The sequence below is a fragment of the Macaca fascicularis genome, chromosome 9 (assembly GCF_037993035.2).
Source record: "Macaca fascicularis isolate 582-1 chromosome 9, T2T-MFA8v1.1".
Lineage (NCBI taxonomy): Eukaryota > Metazoa > Chordata > Mammalia > Primates > Cercopithecidae > Macaca > Macaca fascicularis.
The window spans coordinates 37,892,037-37,914,733 of NC_088383.1; the positions used below are offsets into that span (position 1 = coordinate 37,892,037).

A 22,697-nucleotide genomic window follows, 5' to 3' on the forward strand; every position below is an offset into this window, starting at 1 on the left:
ATAAGGCAAGTCAATAGAGACCTACAAAGAGACTTAGACTCCCACAAAATAATGATGGGAGACTTTAACAACCCGGTGTCAATATTAGACAGATCAACGAGACAGAAGGTTAAAAAGGATATCCAGGACTTGAACTCGGCTCTGCACCAAGCAGACCCAATAGACATCTACAGAACTCTCCACCCCAAATCAGCAGAATATACATTCTTCTCAGTACCACATCACACTTATTCCAAAATTGACCATATAGTTGGAAGTAAAGCACTCCTCAGCAAATATACAAGAACAGAAATCACAACAAACTGTCTCTCAGATCACAGTGCAATCAAATTAGAACTCAGGATTAAGAAACTCACTCAAAATCACACAACTACGTGGAAACTGAACAACCTGCCCCTGAGTGACTACTGGGTACATAACAAAATGTAGGCAGAAATAAAGATGTTGTTTGAAACCAATGAGAACAAAGACACAACATATCAGAATCTCTGGGCCACATTTAAGCAATGTGTAGAGGGAAATTTATAGCACTAAATGCCCATAAGAGAAAGCAGGAAAGACCTAAAATTGACACCCTAACATCACAATTTAATGAACTAGAGAAGCAAGAGCAAACAAATTCAAAAGGTAGCAGAAGGTAAGAAATAACTAAGAACAGAGTAGAACTGAAGGAGATAGAGATACAAAAAACCCTTCAAAAATCAATGAATCCAGGAGCTAGTTTTTTGAAAAGATCAACAAAATAGATGGCTAGCAAGACTAATAAAGAAGAAAAGAGAGAAGAATCAAATAGACACAATAAAAAATGATAAAGGGGATATCACCACCAATCCCACAGAAATACAAAGTACTATCACACAACACTATAAACACCTCTACACAAATAAACTAGAAAATCTAGAAGAAATGGATAAATTCCTGGACACACACACCCTCCCTAGACTAAACCAGGAAGAAGTTAAATCCCTGAATAGACCAATAACAGGCTCTGAAATTGAGGCAATAATTAATAGCCTACCAACCAAAAAAAAAGTCCAGGACCAGATGGATTCACAGCCGAATTCTACCAGAGGTACAAAGAAGAGCTGGAACCATTCCCTCTGAAACTCTTCCAATCATAGAAAAAGAGAGAATCCTCCCTTACTCATTTTATGAAGCCAGTATCATCCTGATACCAAAGTCTGGCAGAGAGACAACAAAAAAGAGAATTTTAGACCAATATCCCTGATGAACATCAATGCAAAAATCCTCAATAAAATACTGGCAAACTGAATCCAGCAGCATATCAAAAAGCTTATCCACCATGATCAAGTTGGCTTCATCCCTGAGATGCAAGGCTGTTTCAATAAACATAATGCATAAACATAATGCATCACATAAACAGAACCAAAGACAAAAACCACATGATTATATCAATAGATGCAGAAAAGGCCTTTGACAAAATTCAACAGCACTTCATGCTAAAATCTCTCAATAAATAAACTAAGTACTGATGGGACGTATCTCAAAATAGTGAGAGCTATTTATGACAAACTCATAGCCAATATCATATTGAATAGGCAAAAACTTGAAGCTTTCCCTTTGAAAACTGGCACAAGACAGGGATGCCCTCTCTCACCACTCCTATTCAACATAGTGTTAGAAGTTCTGGCCAGGGTAATCAGACGAGAGAAAGAAACTAAGGGTATTCAATTAGAAAAAGAGGAAGTCAGATTGTCCCTGTTTGCAGATGACATGATTGTGTATTTAGAAAACTCTATCATCTCAGCCCCAAATCTCCTTAAGCTGATATAAGCAACTTCAGCAAAGTCTCAGGACATACAATTAATGTGCAAAAATCACAAGAATTCCTATACACCGATAACAGACAAACAGAGAGCCAAATCATGAGTGAACTCCCATTCACAATTGCTTCAAAGAGAATAAAATGCCAAGGAATCCAACTTACAAGGGATGTGAAGGACCTCTTCAAGGAGAACTACAAACCACTGCTCAACAGAAAAAAGGGGACACAAACAAATGGAACAACATTCCATGCTCATGGATAGGAAGAATCAATATCATGAAAATGACCATACTGCCCAAGGAAAATTTTAGATTCTATGCCATCCCCATCAAGCTACCAATGACTTTCTTCACAGAATTGGAAAAAAGTACTTTAAAGTTCATATGGAACCAAAAAAGAGCCCTCATTGCCAAGACAATCCTAAGCCAAAAGAACAAAGCTGGAGGCATCACGCTACCTGACTTCAAACTATACTACAAGGCTACAGTAACCAAAACAGCATGGTACTGGTACCAAAACAGAGATATAGACCAAGGGAAAGGAACAGAGCTCTCAGAAATAACACCACAAATCTACAACCATCTGATTTTTGATGAACCAGACAAAAACAAGAAATGGGGAAGGATTCCCTGTTTAATAAATTGTTCTGGGAAAACTGGCTAGCTATATGTAGAAAGCTGAAACTGCATCCCTTCCTTACACCTTATACAAAAATTATTTTCAGATGGATTAAAGACTTAAATGTTAGACCTAAAACTATAAAAACCCCAGAAGAAAACCTAGGCAATACCATTCAGGACAGAGGCATGGGCAAAGACTTCATGACTAAAACACCAAAAGCAATGGCAACAAAAGCCAAAATGGACAAATGTGATCTAATTAAAGAGCTTCTGCACAGCAAAAGAAGCTTCCATCAGAGTGAACAGGAAACATACAGAATGGGAGAAAATTTTTGCAATCTACCCATCTGACAAAGGGCTACTATCTGGAATCTACAAATAACTTTAATAAGTTTACAAGAAAAAATCAAACAACCCCATCAAAAAGTGGACAAAAGATGTGAACAGAGAGTTCTCAAAAGAAGACATTTATGCAGCCAACAGACACATGAAAAATGCTCGTCATCACTGGCCATCAGAGAAATGCAAATCAAAATCACAGTGAGATACCTTCTCACACCAGTTAGAATGGTAATCATTAAAAAGTCAGGAAACAACAGGTGCTGGAGAGGATATGGAGAAACAGGAACACTTTTACACTGTTGGTGGGAGTGTCAATTAGTTCAACCATTGTGGAAAACAGTGTGGTGATTTATCAAGGATCTAGGACTAGAAATACCATTTGACCCAGCAATCCCATTACTGGTTATATATCCAAAGGATTATAAATCATACTACTATAAAGACACATGCACATGTATGTTTATTGGGGCACTATTCACAATAGCAAAGACTTGGAACCAACCCAAATGTCCATCAATGATAGACTGAATTAAGAAAATGTGGCACATATACATCATAGAATACTATGCAACCATATAAAAAGGATGAGTTCATGTCCTTTGTAGGGACATGGATGAAGCTGGAAACCATCATTATGAGCAAACTATCACAAGGACAGAAAACCAAACACTGCATATTCTCACCCATAAGTGGGAATTGAAATATGAGAACACTTGGATACAGGGTGGGGAACATCACACTACTGGGCCTGTCATGGGGTGTAGGGAGCGGAGAGGGATAGCATTAATAAAAATACATAATGTAAATGATGAGTTAATGGGTGCACCACACCAACATGGCACATGTATACATATGTAACACATCTGCATGTTGTGCACATGTACCCTAGAACTTAAAGTATAATAGTAATAAAAAAAAATTTCCATCTTTACTTACTCGCTTGTGGAAGACATAAGGGATGGAATTACCTGACTGTGCGAAGCTATGTTTCATCTATTATTGGTGAATATAAGCATATATGGGCAGCCACACATGTATATATTTTTTCAGTATGGTCCAGAAGTTTTCATACTTTAATAAATGAGCTACAGATCTTGTTAACAATGCACATTCTGATTCAATAGACTTGAGGTTGTGCAATTTTAATAAATTCTCAGGTGATGCTGATGCTGGTGGTTCTTGGACCATGCACTGAGTAGCAAAGGTATAGAGTTTTCATTGAAGTAATTTGGAAGAAGAGCAATTGGATAGAATGTCAAGACATAACAGAGTCAAGGGCAAGCATTATTTTGATTTTGTTTCTCAGTATGTTTTTAGTCAGAAGCGAAGAAAGAGGTTAAAAAACAACAACAGAATTTATAGATGCCCAATATTACTTCCGAACAAGAGAAAGAAAGTGGTAGGAAAATTTATTTTTAAAAGTGTTGAAGGGAAAGAATCAAAACTACAGATCTGGAGATTATTTTTGCTAAAGAATAGCAATTGTGAGGCATGAAGGGGGAGGGGAGGAGAAGCTAAGTAGGTAATTTTGAAGTTTCTGAGAAGGAAACTTGAGTGAACTCATTTCAGATGCATTTGGAATGTCTGCACTCCAGAAGGTTAGATTATGTGTGCTCTGGACAGTATTGGAAGAAGCAGGGATTACTAGATTTGGCGTCTACCACAGTGACTCATTACTCTTTTCTATTACTTTCAGGATTCATAGAGACATGTTTTGTTGATATTATTTATTTAAGTGAGATAAATTTGAATATGAATCCATTGACTTTTTTAGTAAAATTGCTGCTCCATAATAATCTGTTAGATGACTGGGCCCGGTGGCTCATGCCTGTAATCCCAGCACTTTGGGAAGCTGAGGTGGGCCGATCACTTGGGGTCAGCAGTTCGAGACCAGCCTGGCCAACATGGTGAAACCCCATCTCTACTAAAAATACAAAAAAAAAAAAAAAAATAGCTGGGTGTGGTAGCACACGCCTGTAATCCCAGCTACTCAAGAGGCTAAGGCAGGAGAATCGCTTGAACCCAGGGGGCGGAGGTTGCAGTGAACCGAGGTCACTCCACTGCATTCCACTCTGGGTGACAGAGTGAGACTCCATCTCAAAAAAAATAAAAATAAAAAAATAAAAATTTGTTAGAGACTAACATGGTAAATCAGTCTAATTTTAGAAACAAAAACTAAATTTATTACTTGAATACTAAAACTGATTTTTAAATAAATATTATTCTGATTTCAAAATAAAAATGGTTATAACTAATTAATATTTAGCAATCAAGTTTTTGAATAAATATTTCAATACTGAAAGTTTTTTATACATTATTTTCTTTATGAGTTTTATATGCCGTCTTATATGAAGGGATGAAAAAACATTCAGATGGATAAATGACAGGTTGCAAAAATGTAGGCATAAAATTACACCACATGTGTATGGAAAAAAATGAATATTTTTATTTACTATTATTCCCTAATATACATCCATGCTCATGAACTCATTACACTTTCGTTAATGAGACATCAGTTTTACATTCAGCTAAACTCTTATTGTAACTGTGTACCTTCTCAATTATAAGATAAATTAAAGAGTATGATGAATGTTTATAATTTAATGATGTAAGTGATTCTGAAGTGTATCTTGTAGTTCAGAAGCTCTCATAATTTATAACTAGTATATGTTAGCCATGTGTGAGATTCATAGATGCCATGTGATAAATGAGCTCTAGATGATGAAATGGTTTGTAAAATTTTCCTTGTGTGTTTTTTGCTTTTTTTTCTTTTTCACATAAAAATTTTAAACTCAATGTTTTTGTTTATAAAGAAAATAGTTACAAATTTACTTTTTGTCACCTGGGACTGCACATTTTTGATATAGTTTGAACCTAGACTTTTTTTAAACTTGTGAAAAATTAGGTCACTTATGACTATTATTTTTATATAAATTTCTGATACATTTATCCAAAATTTCCCAAGTACTTTCTTAATACATTGGTGCATTAGAAAGAGACTATATCATTATAATTTTTTTAAAAAATATATTCAATAAAATGTTTTAAAGTCCATGTCTGTATCATTCATTGACACAATAGTTTCATTAATCTTTAAACTTTAAATGACTAGACATAAATTTCATTGATATAAAAGTATACATATCTTTGAAGAATCTTATTGATGAATAATTTATCCTGGAAAATGAACTAGTCATAAAGCTTGCTGAGTCAATCAAAGAAAGTAACAGTAAAATATTAATTCCTGAAAGAAAATGAGGGTTGATATTTAACTAAACTTACCTGGGTAAATGGCAACTATCAAACATAGTGTGTTTTTTGCGGGGAGAGGAATACAGGAGACTGCTTTTTTGAAGAAAAAAAATCATACAAGCTTTTTATAAGTCGTACGTCAGGGTTTTGATAAGGAAGCAGAGCCATTCATGACCACTCAGGACATAGAACTGATGCTGCGTTTTCTCTTTCCTCTGGGAGCCTCTTTGCAATTCACTAAGAGCTTTTCCTGAGACCCTTGTCTTGACTGGTGCTTGTCCTCCTCATTAGGGTATCCAAACTTCAGGCTAGTTTTGTCAGTCCAGTCCAGCTTGTCAGTGTACTTTTGTTCAGCTTCATCTTTCTTTCTGGAGCTGAGTACAGAATTCAGGGCACTGGGCATTACACAGACCTGTCGATAACCTGAGGGAACAAAGAGTTCTTACCAGTAAGACAATGACAAAGCATATTCTTACCCGCTTCTGCCACAGTATATTCTAACCTGCGGTCACCATTTGTTGCCTGGGAGGTTGCACTGCACACCCCATTACAAAATTTGCTGACTCAAGTGCGGATAGGAAAATGATATAGGCTTCTTGAGACCTCCACTTTCTCATTTCTGCAGCAAATCAAGGGCTTTCTCACATGCCCAGTATGCTGCCATGAGAACTAGCATTTGGGAAAACCACCATACTAAGTTTACATATAACCAAAAGAATCATACAGAGGCTGACTCCCCTGGCAGCACTCAGAAACAAATTGCATTCCTCAGTATATGTTAAAGTCACACCCTCCAGGGTGACAACATGTCTCAAGCAAGTGAAAGTAAACTTAAATAGAAGAAGTGGCTCTGTTTTCAGATTAGAAAGATGAGCCAAAAGTTCGGAAAGCTGAAAAAACACAGGGTATCAACACACAACTTTGCTCCTCAACCCTTTGGCAACCACTAATCTTTTTACTCTATCCATAATTTTGGTTTCTGGATAATGTCATTTGTGGAAATATGCATTTAAGTCTTTTCATACTTGATAGTTCATCTCTTTTTAGTCCTTAGTAATATTCCATTGTATGACTATAGCACAGTTTATACACTCATCTTTCTAAGGTTATCATTGTTACTTCACAAATTGGTTGAATTTTTGCATGCATGTTCATAAGGCAGTTCTCTTGTTTGTAACAATATCATCTGGTTTTGATTTAGAGTAATGCTAGCATTATACACTGAATTGAAATGTACTCTGTATTAAGCTACTTGTGCATTGCTATAGATAAATACAGGAGATTGGGTAATTTATGAGGAAATAGGTTTCATTGGCTCACAGTTCTACAGGTTGTACAGGAAGCATAACATGGGGCTCTGCTTCTGGGGAGGCCTGTGGAAGCTTACAATTATGGTGGAACCTGAAGAAGAACTTGCACATCATATGGCTGGAGCAGGAGCAAGAGAGAGAGGTGGGAGGTGCCATGCACATTTAAATGACCAATTTTCATGGGAATCACTATTATGAGTACAGCACCAAAGGCATGGTACTAAATTGTGAGAAATCTTTCCTCATGATGCATTCACCTCTCACGAAGCTTTACTTCCAACATTGGGGATTACATTTCAATGGGAGGTTTTGGTGGGGACACACATCCAAACTATATCATAATTTTTAATTTTAGGGGTAGAGTTTGTTTAAAATTATATCTCTTTTTTTTTTCTAAAATATTTGGTAGAACTCACCAGTGTAGGAATCTTGGCCTGGACTTTTCACTCTAGGAAGATTTTTAACTATAGCTTAATCTTTTATATATTTCGGGCAATGCAGGCTATCTATTTTTTCTTCAGATATTGTATTTTTTTGACTACTGCCTAGATTTTATTTTCCTGTTGTTGACATCATTTATATTTTGGCAAAAGAGAGTTTGATCTTTTCCATAAATATTTCCTCTGAACCTTTGCCAGAATCAGTATCCTGTCATTCCTAGTTAAAAAGATTTTCTTATATTATACTTTAAGTTCTAGGTTACCTGTGCAGAATGTGCAGGTTTGTTACATATGTATACACATTCCATGGTAGTTTGCTGTACTCATCAAACCATTATCTACATTAGGTATTTCTCCTAATGCTACCCCTCCCCTAGCCCCTCACCCCCCAACAGGCCCTGGTGTGTGATGTTCCCCTCTCTGTGTCCATATGTTCTCATTGTTCAACTCCCACTTATGAGTGAGAATAAGTGGTGTTTGGTTTTCTGTTCTTGTGTTAGTTTGCTGAGAATGATGGTTTCCAGCTTCATACATGTCCCTGCAAAGGACATGAATTCATATTCTGTTTTATGGCTGCCTAGTGTTTTGTGGTCTATATGTGCCATATTTTCTTTATCCAGTCTATCATTGATGGACATTTGGGTTGGTTCCAAGTCTTTGCTATTGTGAATAGTGCCCCAATAAACATACGTGTGCATTTGTCTTTATAGTAGAATGATTTATAATCCTTTGGATATATAACCAGTAATGGGATTGCTGGGTCAAATGGTATTTCTAGTCCTAGATCCTTGAGGAATCGCCACACTGTCTTCCACAATGGTTGAACTAATTTTCACTCCCACCAACAGTGTAAAAGTGTTCCTATTTCTCCATATCCTCTCCAGCATCTGTTGTTTCCTGACTTTTTAATGATCACCATTCAACTGGCGTGAGATGGCATCTCATTGTGGTTTTGATTTGCATTTTTATGATGACCAGTGATAATGAGCATTTTTTCATGTGTCTCTTGGCTGCATGAATGTCTTCTTTTGAGAAGTATCTGTTCATATCCTTTGCACACTTTTTGATGGGGTTGTTTCTTTTTTTCTCATAAATTTGTTCAAGTTCTTGTAGATTCTGGATATTAGCCCTGTGTCAGATGGATAGATTGCAAAAATTTTCTCCCATTCTGTAGGTTGCTTGTTCATTTTGATGCTAGTTTCTTTTGCTGTGCTGAAGCTCTTTAGGTTAATTTAGTCCCATTTGTCAATGTTGGCTTTTGTTGCCATTGCTTTTAGTGTTTTAGTCATGAAGTCTTTGCCCATGCCTATGTCCTGAATGGTATTGCCTAGGTTGTCTTCTAGGCTTTTTATGGTTTTAGATCTTATGTTTTAGTCTTTAATGTGTCTTGAGTTAATTTTTGTATAAGGTGTAAGGAAGGGGTCGAGTTTCAGTTTTCTGCATATGACCAACCAGCTTTCTCAACACCATTTATTAAATAGGGAATTCTTTCCCCATTGCTTTTTTTTCAGTTTTGTCAAATATCAGATGGTAATTTTCACATTTCAATGAATTTGTCAATCTTTTCTAAGTTGTCATGTTTATTCACATAAATTTTATATTATTACCTTGTATTTTTAAGTATCTGTAGAATCTGAAATAATGTCACATTAACTCATTTTCAAAGTTGGTAATTTGTAGCTTTTTCTTTTCAAGAGCTAGTTTGGCTAGGTAGACTTTTGCTTTTATTGATCCTCTCAAAGTGTTTGGTATTGTTCAAGTTTTCTATCATTTTTGTGTTTTATTAGTTCCATCTCTGATGTTTTAGTTCTCTTTGCCTATTATTTTAAAAATCTATAGTTGGGAGCTTATCAGTAACATAAATTGAATTCTCACAATTTTGGAAGCTGCACAGTTCAAGATCAAGGTCTCATCAGATTTGATGCCTGAAGAGGTACCACTTCATGATTCATCGATACATTCTTTTCCCCTGTGTCCTCACATGGCAGAAAGGCTAAAGGGGCTTGCTGGGGTTATTTCTGTAAGAGCTTAAATCCATTTATGAAGGGTTGGCCCTCGTGACCTAATTACATCCAAAAACTCCTATCTCTATGATTTGATTTTAGCGTATGAAAATTGCAAGGAGAAAAACATTCAAACCAATACAGATATTTATCATTTCCTGTCCTCTGCTTCCACTGAGTTTACTTTCTTCTTCTTCTTCTTTTTTTAGTTTCTTAAGGTAAAAGTCAAAATTATTTATTTGAGAGTCTTCTAATATAGACATTCGTACCGAAAATTTTTATTTAAGTGCTGTTGTAGATGCATTTTGCAATATCTAATGTGTTGCATTTTCATTTGAAGTTAGTTCAAAATACTTTCTAATTTTCCTTTTTATTATTTTTTGAACCGACCCAGGGTTATTTGGATGTATGTTACTTAATTTGCAATGGTTGAGTTGTTCCAGGTACATTTTTATTATTGATTTTTAATTTGATTGCTTTGGGGTCAGGTAATGTGTTTTGTATGACTTAAAACCTTCTTGATACTTTTATTAAGATATGATCTAGAATATAGTCTTTGAGTACTTCAAAAGAATGGTGTTGTCTATCATATTCTTACTGATTTTCTGCCTCCTTATTCTACCACTTGAGTAAGGGGTTTAGAAATTTTCGACTATACTTGGGCACTTGGCCATTTCTTTTGCAGTTCTATTTTTGTATCATGTATTTTGAAGCATTTATGTTATTATGTACAGAAATATTTAGGACTGTTATGTTTTCTTGATTAAGTCAACCCTTTGTCACTATAAAATGAGTTTGTTTATTGCCGGTAATAGTTTTGCTATGAAATGTACTTTGGTATTAATACAACCACTCTTCCTCAACCTTCTTTTGTCAAGTGGTAGTGTGGTATATCTTGTTTCATCTTTAACCAATTTTTGTCTTTATATTTAAAGTTTATTTATTATAGGCATTATACAGATAGATCTTACTTTTATATCCATTCTAACAATCTGCCTTTGAACAGTGGTTTTTAGACTAGTTTAATTTCTTATGTAATTATTGATATGATAAAAGTTGTCTGTCATCATGCTGTTTGATTTCTATTAGTCCCAGATCTTCTTTGTTTTGCTTTTGTTCTTTATCTGCTTCCTTCAGACTAGTTTAGTAGTTTTTATGATTTAGTTTTATATGTATATATATATATATATATATAGGTATAACTTTTTTAGTTATTGGTCTAGTTTTATATTTCTTTATGATTTAGTCATATCTTTTTGTGGTATAAGTTTATTTGGTTATTAGGTATAACTTTGCTTTGCTGTCTTAGTGGTTTTTTTAGGATTTGTAGTGTATGGATTTACCTCATCACAACCCACCTTCAAGTAATATTATATCATATCATAGATGGTATAAGAAATTACAATTGTATATTTTCATTTCTTCACTTCCAGCCAGATTCCAGCCTGGTTCTGTGGGATTGTAGCTTTCATTAAGTTTAGAATATGTTTAATCAATTTTTCCTCAAATGTTTTATTCTGTTTCTCCTCCTATCTGTTTGGGGACTTATATATTACCTGCTGGGAGTTTGCTCGTAGTTCTCTAGTGTCTGAAATTTGTGAATCTTTTCTTTCGTGATGGCAAATCAATCTATGCTCATATCTACTCAGTGTAGCTTTCGTCTCTGGCACTGTAACTTGTATCTATACAAGTGCAATTTAGTTTTTGAAAGTATCTTCTATTGCTCTACTTATCTTATTGATTTTTATTGTAAAATAGAGTTGAGTTACTTATAAACAACTTGATCCTTTTCATTTTTGCTTTTTATAGTATGAGCTAACTCCCCACACCTGAGGAAAGGCCTTTCTGACTATTCATTTTCCTGTGAAGTCTGAGTCTTCCAGGTAAATCTATAAAAATAGATACTCTTCTTGCCACTATGTGAGCACCAGGTGTGATTTTCTCAAATTTATAAGTCCCCTGCTCCGACCCAGCTTGGTCTTTTTTTTAATTTTATTTTTTAAATTTTTTTTGTTATTGTCATACTTTAAGTTCTAGGGTACATGTGCATAACGTGCAGGTTTGTTATATATGTGTACTTGTGCCATGTTGGCATGCTGCACTCATCAACTCGTCAGCACCCATGAACTCATCATTTACATCAGGTATAACTCCCAATGCAATCCCTCCCCCGTCCCCACTCCCCATGATAGGCCCCGGTGTATGATGTTCCCCTTCCTGAGTCCAAGTGATCTCATTGTTCAGTTCCCATCTATGAGTGAGAACATGCAGTGTTTGGTTTTATGTTCTTGTGAGAGTTTGCTGAGAATGACAGCTTGGTCTTAGGTAGTTTTCTGGCTCACATGCAATCTTTATTATTTTGCTAAATACTGGGAGGGGGTTTCCAGGGGTTTCTTGCTGTTGCTTCTATATCTCTCTCCTCCTTAGTGCTTTGTTCTGTAATGTCTCTCTGCTTTGGTTTTACCAGACTCTAAGCTTCATCACTGTAACCAAGAGAGTCTGGTAGGTTCCACTTCAGTTTTTTTTTCCTGTGTCATGTCTTGGAATCTCTGTCAAGGCAGGAAGCTGAAACATTCATAAGGTTTGTTTCCCATTTTTTTTTCTGTTTTTCAGGGATTTTTGTCTTCTTTGCCTAATGTTCAGTGTCTAAAAAAAAATGTTTAATGCATTTCGTGTGTTTTATTTTTAGTTATTTCAGCTAAGAAGAAAAATCAATACCCGTTGGTCTCTCTTGGCTGGAGGCAGACTACTCTAGAGCTTCAGCACATGCCACACACTGGATAAAATGCTTTTCTTCCCCCTTTGCTCAGCTGCTTCCTTTTCAATCTTCTTTCCACAGTGTAACCATACATTCCTCAGGGGAATTTTCCATGGGCCTAGTATATATCTTATTCTTAGCAATCTGTTTTCTTAAAGTATCTATCTGAATTTATAATTGCCACTTTTCTGGGGCTTTGCTTTTCAGTATATTTTAAGCGAAACAAGAGCAGAGGTTTTTTTTTTTTTTTTTTTTTTTTTTTTTTTTTTTTTTTTTTTTTTTTTTTTTCTGTTTAATCTGCAGAGCTTAGTATAATGCCTTCCACATGGTAGCCAATCAATATATATTTGTTCGGTGTTTTGGGAAGTCAGGGACCCCAAACAGAGGGACCAGCTGAAGCCAAGGCAGAAGAACATAAATTGTGAAGATTTCATGGACATTGATTAGTTCCCCAAATTAATACTTTTATAATTTCTTATGCCTGTCTTTACTGCAGTCTCTGAACATAAATTGTGAAGATTTCATGGACACTTATCACTTCCTCAATCAATACCCTTGTGATTTCCTATGCCTGTCTTTACTTTGATCTCTTAATCCCATCATCTTCATAAGCTGAGGAGGATGTATGTCGCCTCAGGACCCTGTGATGATTGCATTAACTGCACAAATTGTTTGCAGAGCATGTGTGTTTGAACAATATGAAATCTGGGCACCTTGAAAAAAGAACAGGATAACAGCAATGTTCAGGGAACAAGGAAGATAACCTTAAACTCTGACTGCTGGAGAGCTGGGCAGAACAGAGCCATATTTCTCTTCTTTCAAAAGCAAATAGGAGACCTATCACTGAATTCTTTTTCTCAGCAAGGAACATCCCTGAGAAAGAGAATGCGTCCCTGAGGGGAGGCCTCTAAAATGGCCACTTTGTGGGCGGCTGTCTTTTATGGTCATAGACAAAGGGATGAAATAAGTCCTGGTCTCCCATAGCGCTCCCAGGCTTATTAGGACTAGGGAATTCCCACCTAATAAATTTTGGTCAGACCAATTGTCTCCTTTCAAATGCTGTCTCCTGATAAGATATTATCAATGACAATGTGTACCTGAAACTTCATCAGCAATTTTAATTTCAGCCCGTCCTGTGATCTCACTCTGCCTCCATTTGCTTTGTGATATTTTATTACCTTGTGAAGCATGTGATCTTTGTGACCCGCACCCTATTTGTACACTCCCTCCCGTTTTGAAAATCGCTAAGAAGAACTTGCTGGTTTTACAGCTCAGGGAGCATCACGGAACCTGCTGACATGTGATGCCTCCCCCAGACACCCAGCTTTAAAATTTCTCTCTTTGTACTCTTTCCCTTTATTTCTCAGACCAACTGACACTTAGGGAAATAGAAAAGAACCCATGTGAATTATCAGGGGTGAGTTTCCCCCAGTAGTTCAGTGTATAAGTGATTGTTAACATATGCAGCCCTTTATATCCCAAAAGTACTAATATATTTTATTTCTATCTCCTCCTTGAGACAGATTCAACTAGCCTATCAAAAAGCTTGGATGCAGTTCCTTCTTGTAAAAGAGCAAGGGAACTTAAAAAAGATCACTGTGAAAAACTTACAGCAAACATTGAACGAATGAAAAATAAGTTTTGTGTACTAAAAAAGGAACTATCAGAAACAAAAGAAATAAACTCACAGTTAGAGAATCAAACAGTTAAATGGGAACAAGAGCTCTGCAGTGTGAGGTATGACATCCTAGTTTTAAATGAATATTTCAACTATTTATACTAAAATTATGTAGGATACTTTTTGTAATAGCTGACTTACCTTCTGAGGTTTAACTGGAGAAAAAAATCTCTGTCTTGTAGAGTGTCAAATTCTTTTAAATAATACAAGTTCTTAAATGTGAATATTTCTGCTGATAATTAAATGCATATTTATTTAAATCACAATTTTAATGGCTATATAGAAGGCCATTATTTGGAAATCCTTACTTAACTTACTTAACAAATTAATTTTTTTGATTTTTAAATTTCTGTATTATAAGTGATGCAAGGCATAACTGCATGCAAATATTTTTCTACCTTTCTAATTATTGACTTGGAATAAATTCTTCAATATAAAAATATTCGGCTAAATTATAAGAAGTTTTTAAGAAGTTATTTGTTCGTTGCTTCTAAATTATTCTCAAGAAAATTTATATTCATTTACAGCTCAACAAACAGAGTGTGAAATGGCCATTCTTTTCTCCCCCAAAATCAATTTCTTTTAATTATACACGTTTAACGTGCATGGAATGTAGAGAAAATACAGAATAATTTATTAGTTTATTCAACATCTCTTGCTCTCCTACATAAATAAAATTAATTCAGAGTTCTATGTTAAATGCATATTATTTTTATTCTTTAAGTATTATATTCTGTCTTGTGATAAAAGAGATTTAAAATTTGTTGATAAAATATATAATAATCAACAAGATACATTTAAAGCATTACTCGGCCGGGCGCGGTGGCTCAAGCCTGTAATCCCAGCACTTTGGGAGGCCGAGACGGGCGGATCACGAGGTCAGGAGATCAAGACCATCCTGGCTAACACGGTGAAACCCCGTCTCTACTAAAAAAATACAAAAAACTAGCCGGGCGAGGTGGCAGGCGCCTGTAGTCCCAGCTACTCGGGAGGCTGAGGCAGGAGAATGGCATAAACTTGGGCGGCAGAGCTGGCAGTAAGCTGAGATCCGGCCACTGCACTCCAGCTTGGGCGACAGAGCGAGACTCCGTCTCAAAAAAAAAAAAAAAAAAAAAAAAAAAAAAAATAATAATAATAATAAAGCATTACTCAAAAAAGAAGCAAAAGATATATGGGATAACAGATATTAGACTATTTAACCTAATCTGAGATTTTAATATTAAAATTATTTTTAGGGATACTTGCCATATTTTATAAGTATGAATATTTATGTCTAATAAATCAGTAAATTGTTCATAAAAACTAACCAGTTAACTTTAATCAGTCACTTTAATCAGTTAACTCTAAATCATCTGTCCTCATTGAGGAGTAATTTTGACTGTGTAAGATTTTTAAAAAGTAATTTTCAACTTATGAATTTGCTGGATAGCTTCCAGTGTTCTTTTCCATAACAGTCATTGCTAGTTACAGAAACAGTCGTTAATAGTATGAGAAACTTTCTAACTAGAAGATGTTCTTTCCTCACTATTTTTCAAGTATGTATGTCATTTGGAAGAGGTTCGAGTAATAAATACCTGAGAACTAGAAAGAAAAAAAAATTCAAGAATATAGGAATTTTATTGGAATAATAAACCAATGTAGTAATAAATGTATCTCACAGTGAATTCTATTTTCTAACAAAATGAATTTTAAGATAAGTATGTTTAATGGCAGATTGACTTTAAACCAAGAAGAAGAGAAGAGAAGAAACGCCAATATATTAAATGAAAAACTTAGGAAAGAATTAGGAAGAATCGAAGAGCAACATAGGAAAGAGTTAGAAGTGAAACAAGAACTTGAACAGGCTCTCAGAATACAAGATATGGAAGTGAAGAGTGTAAGAAGTAATTTGAGTCAGGTAAATCAATCTCTGATAAAAATTTTATATTTCTAACTTTATTTCCCTCTGATTTAGTATGAATTATTCAGGTCTAAATCAGATAAAAATGTTATCTTAAAATTATCACTTTTGTAGCTACGGTTATTTGTTATAAATTATGACATCCATGTAGTATCTTATTTCAGTACAAAGAGCTTTTGAAAACAATGATTATCCCTACCATATACTTAGTGATAATTTATTAGTACGTAGTTTTTTCCTAGCAACATAGTTAACATTTAATACTGACTCAAACATTATGAAGAGGAAGCAAAAGTTATTGTCATAGTAAACAAGCTCATGGTTTTCTATGTAGGGCTCTCTAGATTTTATCATCTTTCTTTTGTTTTTGAAATTGAAGACTTCTTTTATATTTACATATTTACCCAGTAGAATTAACTGAGATTTGGTGGAGAGGTCCTGGATGTAGACTCATAAGACTGGGAGAAAATCCTACAACTTGTTTATATTTTTAATCTTTTCCTTTCAGAATTGTGATAACTAAAAGTGCTTGTTACAATGTCTCAATTTATCAAAAATTCATAAATATAATTCTTAAAATTAACTATATATTTTTTAAAAATAGAATATCTAGAGAATATTCTCAGGAAAAAGGAACTGAAAGAACTTTGGGAAATTTTATCTGTCTAAATATATGCAGCACTAAGGCTCTTAGTATGGGATCTTGTATAAGTTAGACATCAGAGTGTAAACCCAGTTTTTGTAGGCAGTCAAATTGATTAATCTTTAATTTTATGCTGTTGAGTTTGTTGTAATTCAGGGAACATTTTTTTTTTCAATTCTGAGGCTCTTAAAAATTCTCTAGTCATTTATTTTGTACTTTCATGAATTCATTGTCTTCAAATAAATGTTTGAACTTTGGGGAATTTATGCTCTATAGCATTTGAAGTTTTGATTCAATGGTTCTTCAACTGATACCTACTTATAAAAACTCTTTCATTGTATAAATGTACAAGTTATTCTTTAGTTTCAGAGGAACTATGTTATGCCATTTTGACTGCTAGCTAAAAGTTTATTTTGTTTTATTTAGGTTTCTCACACTCATGAAAATGAAAATTATCTCCTACATGAAAATCGCATGTTGAAAAAGGAAATTGCCATGCTAAAACTGGAAATAGCCAAACTAAAACACCAACACCAGGAGAAGGAAAATAAATACTTTAAGGACATTAAGATTTTAAAAGAAAAGAATGCTGAACTTCAAATGACTCTAAAACTGAAAGAGGAATCATTAACAAAAATGGCATCTCAATATAGTGGGCAGCTTAAAGTTCTGATGGCTGAGAACACAATGCTCACTTCTAAATTGAAGGAAAAACAAGACAAAGAAATACGGGAGAGAGAAATTGAATCATACCATTCTAGACTGGCTTCTGCTGTACAAGACCGTGATCAAATTGTGACATCAAGAAAAAGCCAAGGACTTGCTTTCCACACTGCAGGAGATGCTTCTCTGCAAGGCAAAATTAATGTTGATGTGAATAATACAATATATAACAATAAGGTGTTCCATCAACCACTTGCTGAAGCTCAAAGGAAATCCAAAAGCCTAAAAATTAATCTCAATTATGCAGGAGATGCTCTGAGGGAAAATACATTGGTTTCAGAACATGCACAAAGAGAGCGAGATGAAACACAGTATCAAATGAAGAAAGCTGAACACATGTATCAAAATGAACAAGATAATGTGAACATACACAATGAACAGCAGGAGTCTCTGGAGCAGAAATTATTTCAACTACAAAGCAAAAATCTGTGGCTTCGACAGCAATTAATTCATGCACATAAGAAAGCTGATAACAAAAGCAAGATAACAATTAATATTCAGCTTCTTAAGAGGAAAATGCAACATCATCCCCTAAAAGAGAAAAATGAGGAGGTATTTAATTACATTAACCATTTAAAAGACTGTATATATAAATATGAAAAAGAGAAAGAAGAAAGAGAAGTAAGTATCAAAAAATATAAATACTTGTCAACCTTCCTGAAAGAAAATTTAAAGCATATTTGGCGTTGGTTAAATGCTGAATCTAGTAGAATATAAATAGATGATAAATATACTTACTATGTCAGCTTAGAAACATACCTCATCTCCACAAAATGAAAGTTAAAGCTGAGAGAGACGTTACACTTTGAGTAAAGACATTGTGTCACTGATGAAATTTTAAGTTTAAGATTTTTAATAGATGAACATTAATGACATTGGGTTTTACTGTTGAAATAAAGGTTTTAATGTCTCTTTGTCGCCACATTTTATGACCACATTGAAGCAGATAAATGGGAATGCCCATATCAGCAATTAGTATTTTGAAATTAAGATTCAGTTCAGCAATCTACTTTGACAATTAATTATAAATTTTCCAGAGGAACTGAAGTGTATTTGAAGTATATTTTGAAGTGTACATTTCTGCATCTTGTAATAATACTTTTTTTCAGTAGCTTTTTGTATATTTTAGTTGATATAATTTTATTTTCATTTATGTCAATTTGACTTAAATCTGAACATATTTGAATCTCAAATTATGTATTGTTATAACCTCTTAATTTTTTAAAGACATCTGCATTTTATTAAATAATACCTTAGGACAAGTGTAGTGAATTTTACAATATCAAATTTGATTTAATCACCCCACTGGTATTTATAACTTATTTTGAATATTGTTACAAATAATTTGCTCATAATTTATATTTCAAAGCTCAAAGACTATCATGTCCCAGAGAAAGGTCATTGTAGCTATCTGTGATTTATTAGCTTTGCATTGGATCCCCATTTTACAATTCATGTGGGGTGGCAAGGTTCATGTATAGTACAAAATAAGCGAGTAGAGAAGAGAAACATAGCAGCTGAGGTCAGGAGAGATGTGGAGAGCAGGTTACCTAGGGTCTCTAAAGGCTTTAAAATAAAAATAGTTTTATTCTGAGATAGAAGTCTATTGGAAAAATTTCAACAGGTGATTGAATATGTGAGGAACTTTGATGTTGATTTGTGCTTCTAATACAGAAGAAAGAAAGCATTCCACTGTGTAGAATTTGCCACCACTAGTCCTGCCCCAACTTTTTTTTTTTTTTTTTTTTTTTTTTTTTTTTTTTTGAGACTTCAGTAGGTTGTGAAGCATTACAGATTCATTAGGGGACAAATGACTAGTGGGATGAATCTGGTGTCTAGTAAGAGACTACCAGTTTGGCAGGAAGATAACACCTTCTTTTGTCCTTGAGTGGATTCAGTAATAAGCAGCAATGTGTACAAATGAAGAAAATAAGCTGAATCAATATATTTGGGGATTTTTTTTAAAGTAAATATTGTTAATTTGATAAGATAATTTACAAAATCAATAACAAATATGTCTTGTCAGGTCATTGTGAGACAACTTCAAAAACGATTGGCTGATCTCAATAAACAGTGTGTGTCAGACCTCACTAGAACTTATACCACATCATCACATTAATCTCAAAGATGAGATATAGGATTTAATGAAGAAATGATTTCAAGTCAAAAGTCAAGTATGTATTAAATGTAACATGCCAACAGTGAATCTATAGCTGGTTAAATAATATAAATTGTTTTATGATATTAATTTCCATGGGAAGACTTCTTTTATATGTTCATTATAATTAGTTTTATTACAATTCTATTTATAATATGCTTATTTTAAAAACTGTGGCTATCATTCTGCAATGTTTTTCTTATAATTACTTATTTTTTCATAATATTTACCCTTAAGAAGATTAAGAATTATACATTGTTTATCCCACAAGTTGAGAGACTATTCTTCAGATAAACAGTATTTTTCAGTGATTTATGTTGCCATGGTGAGGCAAGCCATATTTAATCAGAGAAGAATGTGTAATGGAATATTCCAGAAAATTATCTTATTTCTTAGCTCCACTTTTGTGAATGGATGCCAAGGACATTATACTACTCTCCAAAATGCAAATGTTTAGGTTAATATACACAATATTTGAATAGCTAGGCAATTCTTTTATTTTTTCTTTTTAATTATATTGTATAAACATATACATATTTAGATCATGTGTAGTAGGCATATTCAAAATAGAAAATAAAGGAAATTATCTTGATACTGCCATTGGATGTTTAAAAAGGAAATTTATTGGGAAAAAAATTCACGTATCATACAGTTCACACATTTAAATTGTACAACTCAATGTCTCTTAATATATTCACAATGTTGTATAACCATCACCACAATCATTTTCAGAACATTTTCATCGCCCTAAAGAGAAACTTCGTATGTCTTAGTCATCACCACCACTCACTCCTATGTTTCTCCACCTTCCCCAGTCCTAGGCAACCATCATCTAATTTTTGTCTTTATAGATTTTCCCGTTCTGAACATTTCATAGAAATGGAATCATACAATTTGTAGTGTTTAATGAGCAGCTTCTCTTACTTAGCGTAGTGTTTTTAAGGTTCATCTATTTTGTAGTACATATCAGTATTTCATTTTTATTTACTGTCCAATAATACTCTATTGCATGGCTACAGCAGCTATTCATTCATCAGTTGATAGATCTTTAGGCTGCTTCTCCTTTTGGCTATTATGAATAATGCTGCTATAAGCATTCACTTACAAGTTATTGTGTGCACCTATGTTTTTATTTCTCTGCCACTGGATTTTATATTTACTTAATTGGGCCGGTTTCCTCATCTCTCTGCCTTCCTCATGCTTTTCCTCCATTTTCAGTTTTTGTTCATCTGTCCTCATTCATTCAGACTTGGTGGACACATTTTCCATTTTCATGAAGCTTTCTCTGACTGTTCTGACTCTCATTGACCTTATGCTTCAGGATGTGTTTTCTAGTTGGTGCAGAGCAATTTAACTTTCAGTTGTACATTGCTTTATTTTTTCATGAGACATAATCATGTCTTATTATAAATTTACCTAAGCAGAGGATTATATCTGACATACATGCTACCTGTTATTGTATAAATTGAAAATATTCTATCTTACCAGTTGTTACAACACAAATATATTATACTGATAATTTATTTTTTCAGACATTGACATAATAAAGTTTTATTCGAAATATATTTCAATCAATAAATATAAAACAGAAATCACTCTAATAGAGGAGAATTGTTCTAGTCAATAATCAAATTTTTTCTGACTGTTGAGAAAAATTAAGTCTGCATTTTAAAAGTTTCAGATTTTGAAGCTTCAGATTTTAGAGTAGGGATTTTCAACACACAGTACAGGGTCTCCTCAGTTTGCAGTGGTGTTACATCTTGATAAATCCATTATAAGTTGACAATATTGAGAATGATAAACATAGAAAACACATAAACTTTATCTAGAGAAAAATGGTTAATAAAAAAAGAAAAATCAAAAAACCATAAAAGAATGCTTTCAGAGAATGAACGTAGTTACCTTATCCTGAAGTTAGGTAAGAATCAGAAATGTTATGGGGACCAAATGAGAGCTTTCAAAAAATTATCTTTCTTAGATCTGAATGAGCAAACCTGGAGTATTGTGAACTGTTGATGACAATGCTCTGAGGGCATCTTTGGCACCAAAATATAAATATAACTACTTATTTTTTCACTTATTGTTAGCATTTAGTATTTTATGCATAAAAACTTTTTTACCAAATAAATTTTGGCAGTTTAAATTCCGCAAATGATACTAATGAAAGTATAAATCATTTTGGGTTGTTTTAAAAAAGGTTATGTTTCAATCTGTCATTATTGGAATAAAGTGTATAAACTGCATGTTATAAAATGGTTTACACATATATAACTCGTGAACTCAAGAGAAATAATATTTTTAGGAAAGAAGAGTGTCTCTAGATTTTTAATAATAATTTAACTTCTTTAAAAGACTGAATATAGAAAAGAGAAATTAAATGAATGTACTGTGACTTAATGCAATCTCTGGAGCATAATTTGGATTGGGAAATAAAGAAAAAAAAATGAATCAGGAAAAGAAATAACTGGGTAAGGCTTCAATATTTTAGAACTTTAAAAATATATATTAACTATAATTTCAACATATTTATTAAAACTGAGATATAAATTTGACCTAATCTGCATTTTTATAATTAAACAAATTATTCAATCTTAATGCTTTATCAGAGCACAAACTGCAACTTTTTTTGAATACCTAAATATCACACTCTTATTCTTTAATGATTTTGAAAACAATAATGACAATGCCTTTGGCATATAATGTCAACTGCTCTCTTCATTATCTACTTTGAATTTTTATTTCTGAAGATGTGTTTGTATTTGGTAATCTTCCTGGTGGTAGTGTGCATATCTGCTGTTCTTTAATATCTGAAAATCTGCCCTTGTTGTTTTTAAACATCATCAAAAATTATCTCGATTAACTTTTATTTCAATCTCTTTGATTCTGTTTAGTTTTTAAATATATTATGGATATTTACTTATTTTCTACTGGTACCTCCCATACGTATGTGAGTTATGTATATATATCACTAAACTTCTGCTGTTTTTGATACACACACACACATGTGTATATATACACATATATTATATATATGTTATAATAAAACTATGTATTACCTAAAAAAGAGTAAAATGAGTAATTGTG

At 33.7% G+C, this 22,697-nt stretch overlaps 1 protein-coding gene across 1 annotated transcript in view; it reads left to right on the forward strand.

Moving 5' to 3' along the window:
- The window catches only part of LOC102138461 (ankyrin repeat domain-containing protein 30B), a 142,708-nt gene that overhangs the window by 109,811 nt on the left and 10,200 nt on the right, over window positions 1–22,697 (forward strand). Inside the window, exons 37-40 of the mRNA XM_065520013.2 lie at window positions 14,035–14,248; window positions 15,903–16,086; window positions 17,159–18,076; window positions 19,482–19,629. Coding sequence (XP_065376085.1) covers window positions 14,035–14,248; window positions 15,903–16,086; window positions 17,159–18,076; window positions 19,482–19,574 — 1,409 coding nt within the window. The 3' untranslated portion in view covers window positions 19,575–19,629. The remainder of the gene's footprint in view (window positions 1–14,034; window positions 14,249–15,902; window positions 16,087–17,158; window positions 18,077–19,481; window positions 19,630–22,697) is intronic.